The following is a 13475-nucleotide window of genomic DNA, read 5'->3' on the forward strand; positions in this document are numbered from 1 at the left end:
GAGTATAACTTGACTCCCCTAAAACTTAACTACAGTAGGATCTTCTCATCCATAGATTCAACCAACTGCATTTTGAAAATGGTATGTATTTTCTCTCTGTGGTTGGGAATGCGAAATACTGTTTTCTATCCCAAACTGTTTGGTTGACTCTCTAGATGCAAAGCCATGGCTATGAACACGAACTTCCTTTATTGAAAAAAATATAAATGGATTTATGCTGTTCAAACCCGTGTTGTTCAAAGGTCAGTTGTAGTGGTCTATATTGTTTTGAAGTGTAGAGTAAGTGTAAAATTTTAACAGATCCTTCTCATTGCATGGAATTGAAGGCAGTTAAACTAAGACTGAAACAGAGGTGAGATCAAAATAATGACCAAAAAGTTAGTAAAAGTGGTCATCTATTTTTCTGCCTTTTTTTCTTAACATATAAATGATAAGGCAGAACCCAAACTACTGTGGATCAAGGCTTAGAAAGCAGGTGCAGAGTGTGGCTTAGAGCGTGTACAATTATTTCTAATCACCGGACTGTAAAGGAAAGATAAGAACAGGTCTGTCGTAGGGGAGATAACTGCTGTTGTTCTGTCTCCATTTTTTAATATGGGAGAGGTAAAGCATATTTATATGCTATGGGGATTAACCTTGATTGACTTTGTTTGCAGGAGAGATTAGACAGTTTTGAGAAATTTCTGCACATGTGGTACAGAAGTTGGCAGAGTAAAAGAGTTACTTGTAAAAGAGTAAACTAACAGAAATAAAAAAGGAAAGTGGGAAAAAAAGTAGGATTTTAGGGAAGTTAATTTTTAAAAAGTGACACAGGATACTAAAAAAATATATTATATATAGTATTGGCAAACTGTTACACTTAGGTTGGAAATACAAACATTATGGCCTTGAAATGTTTGTATTTACTATTAATTTACTTATTCTTTGCAGTTCTGGGATGGTGGTATCACTGCTAAAATATTCTATTTTGTACTATTTCTCCTTATGTACTTGTAAACCTCAATAGTACTTTTTTACTTTTTGCCCTAATCTTGGTATGACCTAGTAAGACTATTTTTCTCTCCCCTTCCATCAAACCCCACCTTATTCATTTTTGACCTCTCCCCACACACTGCTCTAAGCCATATCTCATTCAAAATTCACCAGTGCATCCTGAGAGTCAAAGGGAATGACCTTTCGTCTGTGTTCCTAGTGGAAAAATCTGGAGTAAATGATACCTTTAGACATTTCACCATGCTTGAGCATCTCTTTGTGCAAGTTTTAAAGCATCACAGTTTCTCTGTTTTCCTTCTACGTGTCTGACTTGATAATCATACTAAGTATTGTTCCTTGACCTTGCTCTATATATCAATAATTAATATTCTTCGTGGTTCTATCATTATCCTCTTACTTTCTCATGTTATATTCTGAATGCTGTCTTTCAGAGGTCCTGTCTACCTTACTGCTGTTGACCATTGGCTGCCATTTAAAAGCTCTAAATCTTTATGTCCAGCAAGAACTTGTCAATTGCTGGCCAGATCACTACTGACATCTAAAATTGAATTCTTTACCTCCTCACTCAAATTTTCATATTCTCTTCTTTCCTACCTGAGTTTTTGATATTATAATATGTAATATAATGGGCATAAGGCAGAGATATTAGGCAAAAGAGTTGTCAACTCTAAGAATGATAATTATGGAGGAGGCATTTAGACACAATGTTAATTTAACAGTCAAACTGGGGTGTCACTCTAGAAAAGGGAAGGAGAAGACTCACACAGTATCTCTCACTAGTAATTCAAGTAAGAAACAAAGTAAAAAGAATTGAAGATACCATCTTTTAGAAGTACTACTCACAGGTGCTGTATTAAAAACTGTGAAATAAGCAGAAGAGACTAATTATTGCCAAGGCCAATTAGTTAATCCTAAAATGTGGAAAAATCAGAAGTGTTTCGTGAAAGCATATAATCATTTAAACCAATAGAACAATGGAAGGAAAGGTGATAATTGTTGGGTTTGTTTTACAAGCAAAACTGGGTGACTGCTAAGAGAATGTTGTTTTAAGTAACAGTGTCAACTCTATTACCTCTGTCTGGCTGTGACAGGGCAGTAAGAGGTGGGATGTCCTCTATCACTCTGTCTCTCTGCCTGTCTCTTTGTCTCCACAGAATACAGAGTGTGTAAGGGAGCTGGATCAGGGTGTCTTACTGCTCCCCGCAAGGGCTTCTGAGAAGGATCCAGTGAGAACCCCTCTTGCCACACTCCCTGTCCCAGGAGGTCTGCGGCTTGCACCAAGAACATAGCTTACCAGGCGCAAGAGGGGCAAAATTTCACTGGTAACTTGAATTCTGAGAGAATAGCTGAATCAGTTATTTGAGAGATTTACCAGAGTATAAAACTCTTACTTACGATTCTTAGAGGAAAGAAAACTCCTGCTCCTAAACCTATTATGACAAATAGCAAGGTGTCCTTCAGGAACAGTGTCTCTTACCACAAAAAACATCTTCCTCAAAAACATTTTGCTCACAAAGAGCTCCATTATTTGGCCTCAGAGCCCCTCATCTCAAATCTCTCCCACCTGTGAGTAAAGTAGGGTTCACGGAAATTAAGAGAGCATCTTCTATTTAAAAATCATCTCCTATCACCTAGTTATCCAAAGTATAAATGTTGATGCATCTTCATTTGTTCCCCATCACCTCCACGTCGGGTTAACCCCCAAGTCCCTGGCGAGATTTCTGACGTAGATCTCTCCTCCTTTCCATTCCCAGGACTCTGCAGTGTCTCACCTGTGACATGGCAAGGTGAGGAAGTGGTACTGGTGTCAAGGTTCGGAATAAATTAGGAACAACACGGGCCGCATTTTATTGTAGTGATTTCCTAAACACTGCAGGCAGTCTTTTACAGACATGCCTTTGAACATACTATAGTATTTCCTCTCTCTGAATGTCCTTTCCTTTTTATCCCCTACCGCATATATCTTTCTAAGCTGCATTAAATGTCGCTGACTTTGGGAAACGGGCTGGAACCAGCCTCCCCCCCCCCCCCCCCAGGCAGGTCGAGTTGTGCTCTGCTTTGTCCTTGTAACAGTACTTTCAACGTTTGCCGTTAGCCGACTATCCTATTCAACTCTAATAGCTTTTTGTCTTTTGTTTTTAATAAATCGGACAGACCAAACAGGCTATAAGCTAGAAGGCACAGTTCAGAGCACCAATCTCCATGTCCCCAGAACACAGCCTGGTGTCTGATCTATAGCAGTCGCTCAATAAATATATTCTTGGAAGTCTGTGTATGAGTCTAAGGGCTGAGAATGTTCCCGGTTGTTGCCATCAGAGAATAATTTATTTGTGTTCTTTCTCCAGCAGGATACAGACAGAATTTGGTTTAACTTTCAATAGTATTCTAACAATATAAAAGAATGTCTCTCTTTTGCCCTTTTAGGCTGAACTTTTGAACCCAAAGCCAGTTTACTTAAATTAAGGGAGTTGATGTGATTAGGGTTAGGAAAGATTTTATGTAATGGGATTTGGTTTACTGCAAACAAACTTGGATGAATATGAGTCTCATGCAATATTTTAACATTTTAATTTATTTCAGGACTCTGCGGGTCAAGGGGTTCATAACCCTTATTCCAATTTTGAGATGATGAATTGAGGCTTTTCCCAAAAAGGCAGAGGATAAAATGCATCTTGCCTCAGATGCAGCATTGCAAATTACATTTCTAGTTAAACGAAGTGAATTCAGTGCCACAATAGTTGATATTTTGTTAAAATTGGAGTTCGGTGTCATTATAGTGATATCTGCTAAAACAAATTATGAATTGATTATTAAATACCTACTCTGTGCTCTGAATTATGTGATATGAGACAGATGCCAAAAAAAAAAAAAGTTCCTCCTGGCAAGCTACTGACTAAATATCAAGTTTGAATGTTAATAAAAAGGAGAATAACTGGACAGTGCATATCTCCTGGAAAAAGGAAAAGGAAATCGTAAGTAATTCAAGAAGGTGTCAGGAACATTGGTCCATACTAATGTATGGTGATTATAGATGAGAAAACATCATGAGCAAAGACTTAACAATTTTAGGGCGCTTTACCTTTACACTGATGTTGACTGATGGTACAGACAAATGGGATTTCTGGTTGGATTGTATAAGGACCCTTTACAGAACACCTAAATGCCATAGAAAGGGATGAGGACTCTGTGGAATGTCATTGGGAGACGTTACAGATTCTAAAGCAGGAACAAGACATGAAGAGAATAAAAATTTTAAACTACTTTGACATTTGTAAGCTTTCATGGGTTTGGCAGAAACTGGAGGCCGGGTGCTGCATTGGGACAGTAGTGATTGGTGAAGTAGGGAGCAAGTATACTGCTTATATTGTTGACCTAGTTGTGGAGCGGTCAACTATTTCATGAACAGTTTCTCAATCCTATTTTATTCCCATAGTCTGGTCTAGGTCAAACTATTTGGAACCCTAATTTAACTCTATCAAACATAGTTTTAATAACATTAAGTAGTGAAAAGACCAAATGACCACTGATTCTAGTCTCATTAAAGACACAACTAGCCAAAAACTTGTATGGCCAGGTCACTAGATATTGTAAGGGAAAAAAAAAAAAGATAATTTTCCATCTACCTTTTTAAGTTCTTCTAGCTAGATTAGTTATCAAATTAATGAGAGACAAATGAACAGAAAAAATAACCGAATTTCTTATGTATGTATACAGGGGGTTCCGTAAGTATGTGAGAGCCCAGGTCAGATCTGGAGTTAAGGCTTATGTGCCATCTGGAGCTAAGGAGGGGTTGGGGGAGGTCTGGACTTCCAAAGGGAGGAAGGTGACGCACATGGAGGTGGAGAGGCAGAAGTCTGGTAAACAGATGACTGCTGGGCCATCCTTAACCATGGAACGCAGAGAGGTCTTTGGCCAGACGGACGTGGCTGACTCCTCTCTCTCTGTCACACACTGGTTTATGTCACTGTACACTGTAGTTATCTACGATGTTAGCTCCTTTCATGGAGTAAGTCCTCTGTCTAAGTTATTTAGACAGTGAGAGAGAACATCAAAGGCTTTTCCTGAGTCTTTGTTTTTTAGAAATAACCAGCTTAACATGATCAGTATCCCAAAAGGCATATTTTGGTGTGTCAAACCCTGCTGCCCTCAATGTTCTTAGACTTTTCTTTTCCTAATTTGGAAATAACAATATTGACCCGGATGAACTCTGAGAGCTTTTAGGATGAGCTTTCTGCAGAGAAAAGTAGTTAATGGAAGTTTCCATAATGTTCATCTTATCACTGAGCTGCTGAAGCCCTGAGCATAATATTTATAAAAAAAATTTTGTTTGCTTTTCAATTACAGTCAACATGCAATATTATATTAGTTTGAGGTATACAACATAGTGATTAGACATTTACATACCTTATGAAGTGATCATCCCGATAAATCTAGTACTCGTCTGGCACCATACATTGTTATTACAATATTATTGACTGTATTCTCTGTGCTGTACTTATATCCGTGTGACTATTTTTAGAGCTGGCACCTTGTTTTTCTTAATCCCTTTCAGTTTTTTACCCAACTTCCAACCTGAAGTACTTAGCATATATTTTAATGCATACAAGGAAAAAGACATCTTCAGCAGTTACAATATGGGAGAATATTTCACCATCCTATAAAATAGTTGGTAGGCTCATGATTATTACAGTCTATGTGCAATTACTTTTTCTAAGAATGTGTTAAAATATAGAGGAAAATGGAAGAAAATTAACCCTTGTAAATGAACACAATGAGCTGACTGTATAATTTAAGAGTTTTAAATAAGCTACTTATTTGCATAATGATCTTTGGAAAGATATATCTTAAAAATAGTAATACTATTCATTGACTTGAAATTAAAACAAAAATAACAAGTGTAAATTAGTCTAGAAAAGATGTCATGTTACTATATAATTAAATCTATTAAAAAACATGTGAGCTATCACTTATTAAGCTAAATTTGGCACAGAAATATATTTCAAGGTAATGAATCAATATTTTCTTTTTAATAATATTATATTTATATTTTGCAAGTGTTTATTGATTGTCATCAGTTTGTTAACCTTTATAATATGTATATAGTTATATAAGATATAGTTTAAAATAAGTAACTGTTTGGTATCACTTGTCAAAATGGAAGTTTAAACTTGATCACTGTAGGAAATGAGTTGTAGGAAACTTTGTATAAAACATACCAGTACATCCAGAGAGACATACAGATAAGGATATATAATGTCATAAAACTAAACAAAGTATTACAATGTCTAGACAGTATACAAAGACATTAGAAAGTTTTTGATAAATAGGTTTTATAGACCAAAAAAAGCATTTAATTTGTTTAAGCATCATTTAATTTTTTAAACCAGTGAAATGATGCATAGCATGAAGTTTAGTAATTTGAAAAAAATTAAAAGAAAAAGAATATTTTATCCTTTCAAATATTTTCCTTTAGTCAACAAATATTTATAATGCCCATAAAATTATTTCTAATAATCTGATTTAAGTAGCACTATTATGTCATTTTTCAAGGATGTTTGGTAAAAATGTAGATTCCTGGGGTTTTTGCATGCATAACAGGTCTGAATGTATACCTCTGAATCTAAATTTTAAACAAGTTACTAGGGACTTTATTGTGCATACTGAATGTAAGAACTACTCTACTAAAAATACTTTTCATTCTTATCCAACTGTGGGAAATTTTACATGTCATCTAATGCTGGGTATTGAGAGTAGAATCCTGAATTTGAGGGTTGAAGAGCAGGCGTCTACTTGGGTACCCAGAAAGAATTGAAATAACCAGTTTTTTTAATATCCTTAAGTAAGATTTTCTATCTTTCCCTTTCTGTTTGAAATTGAGAAGGATAATAAACTATGCTATTTCATATGATTAAACTCTATGAGTATTCTATAAATTCATGTCATATAAAATAAAGTATTAAATATTGGAAACTTTATTTTTTATTTAATTTTCAGAACACAAATTTTTACAGAAAGAATATTTCTATTAGTTAGAATTACGATCAATTTATTTCTTCCATAGAATTACTAAGTTTATGTTCAAATTCTATAGGATTCATGATCTTTATAAAGTTAAATTAAAAATTCCCACTAGACCTGCATTAATTTGTAAGTAACTACAACCTCTAAAAATAATACTGCAGTTTAGGTTGAGATGACTACCTAGAAATTCTTGAGATTGCTACTGTTCTTTACATGTAGGTATCTATAGCCTTCTTACTTGCCTTTAATTAAGATAACCCTTTCTCCAGGGGTAGTCAACCTTTTTATTTCTACCGCCCACTTTTGTATCTGTTAGTAGTAAAATTTTCTAACCGCCCACCGGTTCCACAGTAATGGTGATTTATAAAGTAGGGAAGTAACTTTACTTTATAAAACTTATAAAGCAGAGTTACAGCAAGTTAAAGCGTATAATAATAATTACTTACCAAGTACTTTATGTCAGATTTTCACTAAGTTTGGCAGAATAAATCTTTATAAAATAACTTACTATAGATAAATCTATCTTTTTATTTATACTTTGGTTGCTCTGCTACTGCCCACCATAAAAGCTGGAACGCCCACTAGTGGGTGGTAGGGACAAGGTTGACTACCACTGCCTTTCTCCATCACTTTCATAATATATTATGAACAAAAATACAAATAGGAATAATCTTTAGTCTGAAGCCAGTAAATGTAATTATCTCCTTGACAATGGGAAAAGGAAACATCTTCTTATCTAAGTTTGTCATGACTCTAAGAGTTTTGCATACTATGGGTTTCTAGTGATACACGAATCAATGCGTCAAGTTTTATTGGCTTGTGTGGCATTGAAGTAGGAGAAAGTTATATTGGTCCGCATCATGAGATCTAAGTCTCTTTTGAATGAGAGTTTTATATTTAGGCATCAATGATTTATTGACTTCTTCAGTGGCTTAATTCAATGATCATCTTTTGCTCATATCAGAACAGGAATCTATAAATATTGACAACTAAGTTGGTATTCAATTCTTGACAATTAAATCTTCTCATTCCTTAGTTTCCTATTTGCACCACAGGGCTTATAAAATTAATAGACAAGCCTGACCTGTGGTGGCGCAGTGGATAAAGCGTCGACCTGGAAATGCTGAGGTCACCAGTTCGAAATCCTGGGCTTGCATGGTCAAGGCACATATGGGAGTTGATGCTTCCTGCTCCTCCCCCCTTCTCTCTCTCTGTCTCTCCTCTCTCTCCCTCTCTGTCTCTCCTCTCTAAAAAAAATAAATAAATAAATAATAGACAAATGACTGTCTTCAGCTCAGACAACATCTTTTACTGTATTAAAATTTATATTTCAGAAAGGAAGGGATCTCTTGCATTTTAACAATCAAATTTTATCATGTGGTTTTGTAATGATGGTGATTTCCCAAGTCATTAGTTTTATCTCACCACCCTGTTCTCCTTCCCATATTCAGAATGTATTGGTAACTTAGATAAATTCCAAACTTTCTGTCCAGCAAAATTTTTAATCCCGTGGGTTTTCTCTCCAAGTGTTAAGTTGGATGGATTTGACTCTGATCAAGTCTAATATGAATTGCCCTTAAAATGAGGATGATTCAGGGGGAGATGGTTTACTTATCTTGTCTCTCTTCCTTACTCAACAGCTCCCCCTACGGTTCGTATTGTGCACTCAGGCTTGGCCTGTAATATTGAGGAGGAACGCTACTCGGAAAGAGTCTACACTATACGCGAAGGAGAAACCCTAGAACTGACCTGTCTGGTCACTGGACATCCACGTCCACAGGTGAGTCCCGGACTGTGACATCGGAGAAAACTCTTTATGAGTTTTCTTGGAAGTCTAAAGTGTATATTTTAGTTTATATGTGTGTGTGTGTGAAACACAAGTGTGGGTTGCAATGCAGGTAAGAGTGATGATTGCTGCACATTCAAGATCGAAATAGTCATTGGATAAAACAATAAAGAGAGATGTTTGTTTTAGTATTGTGAGAAATTTAGAAGACACTTCCAAGGAAGCTGTTAAAAAGACAACTACAAAAATATCTCACTAAGATAACAATTCATGTAGCAATGAGTTTATTTTAGAATGTGGATCATGATTTCAGGATGACATGATTGCTGCAAAAGGAAGCATTTGTTTTGACAAATGTGATGCACAAGGCCACGTGTCCTTGCCTTACACCAGGTCATTATACTGATAGAAAACTTTGGAAAACAAATGTTTGTAGTCATTATCCACATTCAGATTGTTGGAGTCATCACCTACCAGAGACTGAGACTTCCAAGGGACACTACAATTAGAAACAATGAGAAAGGAAAAAGCTTGCAGGAATGAAAGACAGAGTTAACTTCAAGATAATATAGTAGGCTAATGTAATCTCTAATGTAAAAATTTAATTCCAATATAGAATATTCAGGATGTTTCATTCATTAATTGCCAAATCTTCCATTTATTTATTTATTTATTTATTTATTTATATTTTTCTAAAGCTGGAAACGGGGAGAGACAGTCAGACAGACTCCCACATGTGCCTGACCGGGATCCACCCTGCACGCCCACCAGGGGCGACGCTCTGCCCACCAGGGGGCGATGCTCTGCCCCTCCGGGGCGTCGCTCTGCCGCGACCAGAGCCACTCTAGCGCCTGGGGCAGAGGCCAAGGAGCCATCCCCAGCTCCCGGGCCATCTTTGCTCCAATGGAGCCTCGGCTGCGGGAGGGGAAGAGAGAGACAGAGAGGATGGAGAGGGGGAGAGGTGGAGAAGCAGATGGGCGCTTCTCCTGTGTGCCCTGGCCGGGAATCGAACCTGGGACTTCTGCATGCCAGGCCGACGCTCTACCATTGAGCCAACCGGCCAGGGCCTTAATTGCCAAATCTTATTAAAATATATATATACTTTCCCCTTCTTCTTTTCCAAGTGAGAAGAGGGGAGATAGAGAGATAGAAACCTGCATGTACCCCAACCAGAATCCACCCAGCAACCCACATCTGGGGCCGATGCTCTGCCCACCAGTGGCCATGCTCACAACTGACCTGTTTTTAATTCCTGAGGCAGAGGCTCCACAGAGCCAGCCTCATCACTCGGGGTCAATGCATTCGAACCAATCGAGCCATGGTGGCAGGAGGAGAAGAGACAGAAAGAGAGAGGGGAGGGGGAGGGGTGGAGAAGCAGATGGTTGGTTCTCCTATGTGCCCTTACCAAGAATTGAACCTGGGACATCCACATACCAGGCTGATTCTCTACCACTGAGTTAACCAGCCTGGGTATTGTCATATATTTAACCTGACTAGTTCCAAATATACACTGGTCACCAACACAAACACTATGATGGAAAAGTCTCATTTGGTAGACAAAGTTATACATTTTAAGTTTTTGTGTTACAGAAAAAATACACACCTAACATAACTACATAGGGGAAAGTAAAGAGCAACATGGAGATTTCATGACACATCTTTTTTTTTCTTTTTAATTTAGTGAGAGGAGGGGGGCCAGAGACAGACTCCTACATGTGCCCCAACTGGGATTCACCTGGCAAGCCCACTAGGGGGTGATGCTCTGCCCATTTGGGGCATTGCTCATTCTGAGCTCTACTTACTACCTGAGGCACAGGCCATGGAGCCATTCTCAGCCTTTGCTCCAATTGAGCCATGGCTGCAGGAGAGGAAGAGAGAAAGAGAGAGAGAAGTGAGAGGGGGAGGGGTGGAGAAGAAGATGGTCACTTCTCCTATGTGCCCTGACCAGGAGGAATTGAACCTGGGATATCCACACACTAGGGCCGACACTCTACCACTGAGCAAACTGGCCAAGGCCTCATGTCACATCATTTTAAGCTTGTCTTTTGCTCCTGCCTTTCTTAAAGTTTAATACTCAAGGATGTGGTGACTCTATCATTTTGATCCTGAAGAAAAATAAAAATAAGCATTTGAACTTCAGAGGATGAAGCAAAGAATGATGGATAAAATTATACCTATATTTATGTTCTATAAAATTTATGCTGTTGGTAATATGGGAAATCATAAAAGTAATCTAGAAAAAAATTTAAAATTAGTAAAAACATTGTAATCCATAATGGCTAAAATTGTAAATTATAACATTTGCTCCTAACTAAAAATTGATTGAAGAATAAAATTATCTTAATAAAATTGATATCTATTATTTTGACCCAATATTATTAGGCCCTGTAGGAAAAAAATACAGACCTGAACATGTAGGGACTGAAGCAATAATTGTAAAAATCTAATATAAACAAAGAATCTGATATGTAAAGCATTTTTATTTTGAAATTTATAGAGAAATAAATGGAGTCTGTTGAAAATAATTTTCTCAAGCTGAAAAATACCATAACATTAATTTGAGAATATCATCTCAAAGAAAATTTAGTGCATTTACAATTGGATGATAATTTGGGGGTTTTAGTACATAAAATAAAAATTTCAGAATCAAAAGTTGGTATCAAAACAAGAGAATCTAAACAAACCTAAAAGAAGCCACGAGTTGCTTTATGAGAGGCAGTTTATGGCAGGAGAAGATACATGGAGCTCCCATTTTTACCACATTGAATGTGCCAAATTCTGCACCTTCTGCACTCCAAAGATTACTTAAAAATTCAACTTCTTATCTCTGTAAGTCATCACAGCTGATCTGTTCCCTTTATCTCCATCCTTATCTTCCCTCAATATTAGAAGTTTTTTATTTTCTCCACGCATCTTCCCTTTCATGATGGAGTGCCTTCTTTGTTCCCTGGCCAATCCCAAATAAGTTCTGCTACAGAGGAATAGAGTATTGCCTTATTTATTTTTCCTAAGCAATTCCACTTTCGGAGACATTTCAGTGTGCCCTGATCTTAACAACAGTTTTTGTTTCAGTATCGTTACTTCTTCACTCTTAGAAGTAATTCGTGTGTTTGCAGATGAATCAGTTTCAGCTCACATTGCCTGTTGGAAAATTAACTGGGCCTCTTCTTTGTTAACAAACTGTTTCAGGAAGGCTGACAGAACAGCTGGGCTTTGGCAGCCTGGTCAGACACTGAATGGCATGCTTTTGGCAGCTGGTTGGTCCTGAGGATGATTTTCTTGGCTGATCCCATGAAGCTGGAAGGGCTTTCTTGCTGCTTTGCTTAATCTGAATATGATAAGAGTTGGGAATGCAGTGGAAGAGAGAAGTTCCCCTTGCACTCTCCAGAAGATTTCTGAATCTGTTGCATATTCCTGTGGCAACGAGAGTCATAAAGTTATTCATTTTCAGAAATATTCAAAGGCAGCGATTTTTTTTCTAAATTTTTGAAAAATTTTCTATTGAAATACATTGTTTGACAATGAATAGTGGCCTGAGAATATTGATGTATCCAAAGGAAGTGTAATAAGTGAAGGAGTGGTCAGTGCAATGCAGTAGTTGAGAGCACAGCGTTGGAGCCAGACTGCCTGGGTATAGCCCTGGATTCAACACAACTCCAAGTGTGACCTTGGTGAAGGTCCTTACCCTTTTCTCTCTATAAATCTCAATTTTCTTATCTATGGATTAGGCATGATGGTATTTTTTTTATCATTTCTTTATCACAGATTCCTTTGAGAGTTAAATGCACATTATAACTATATATGTATATATGTATGTATACACACGTATACATACTTGCGACGTAATAAGCAATGTTATCACATAATAAAATGTTGGTATTTATTATTTTTAAATAATTTATGCTTAGACTCTTAAGTTTTAGAATTGAATGTGTAATTATGAAAATAAGTAAATTTAAAAAATGGTTCTTGGTGGCGCAGTGGATAGAGCATCGGACTGGGACACAAGGGACCTAGATTCAAAACCCAACGTTGCTGGCTTGAGCGGGGCTCAACAGCTTGAGTGTGAGGTCACTGGCTTGAGCGTGGGATCATAGACATGACCCCATGGTAGCTGGCTTGAAGCCCAAAGGTCACTGGCTTGAAGCCCAAGGCCTCTGGCTTGAGCAAGGGGTCATTAGCTTTGCTGTAGTCTCAGGTCAAGGCATATATGAGAAAGCAATCAATGAACAGCTGAGGTGCTGCAACGAAGAATTGATGCTTCTCATCTCTCTCCTTTCCTGTCTGTCTGTCCCTATCTGTCCCTCTCTCTGTCTCTTTCTTTCTGTCTCTGTCACAAAATTAAAAACAAATGGTTCTTAGGATTCATATACTATACTTTAAATTAGATTCATTTAAATAAATTTCAATATTTTTGTGTTTTAATGATCTGCAGAGCCTTTATATCTCTAATCATTAGCTTTTTTATTTTTCTCTTTGGCTTGCAACAACTAGAACTATATTCTGATAACCTTGTAAAATGAGGGTTTATTATAGAGGTATATAAAGAGTTAAGAAAAAAGGACAAAAGTGTTCACTAGTAAATCTGCCAATCTAATATTATCTCTAAATATCCACCATTTCAGGATTTAGTTACCTATTCTCTTTTCATTTCCTCCTTCTCTCTCCCTCTCTC

General features: G+C 37.2%; 1 protein-coding gene and 1 pseudogene across 1 annotated transcript in view; one reads left to right on the forward strand and one right to left on the reverse strand.

Annotated features, from left to right (window-relative positions):
- The window catches only part of MDGA2 (MAM domain containing glycosylphosphatidylinositol anchor 2), a 1032651-nt gene that overhangs the window by 429351 nt on the left and 589825 nt on the right, over window positions 1-13475 (forward strand). The window contains exon 2 of the mRNA XM_066342601.1: window positions 8655-8794. Within this exon, the coding sequence (XP_066198698.1) occupies window positions 8655-8794 (140 nt within the window). The remainder of the gene's footprint in view (window positions 1-8654; window positions 8795-13475) is intronic.
- The window catches only part of LOC136375953 (lupus La protein homolog pseudogene), a 54957-nt pseudogene continuing 53507 nt past the window's right edge, over window positions 12026-13475 (reverse strand).

The sequence above is a fragment of the Saccopteryx leptura genome, chromosome 6 (genome assembly GCF_036850995.1).
Source record: "Saccopteryx leptura isolate mSacLep1 chromosome 6, mSacLep1_pri_phased_curated, whole genome shotgun sequence".
Lineage (NCBI taxonomy): Eukaryota > Metazoa > Chordata > Mammalia > Chiroptera > Emballonuridae > Saccopteryx > Saccopteryx leptura.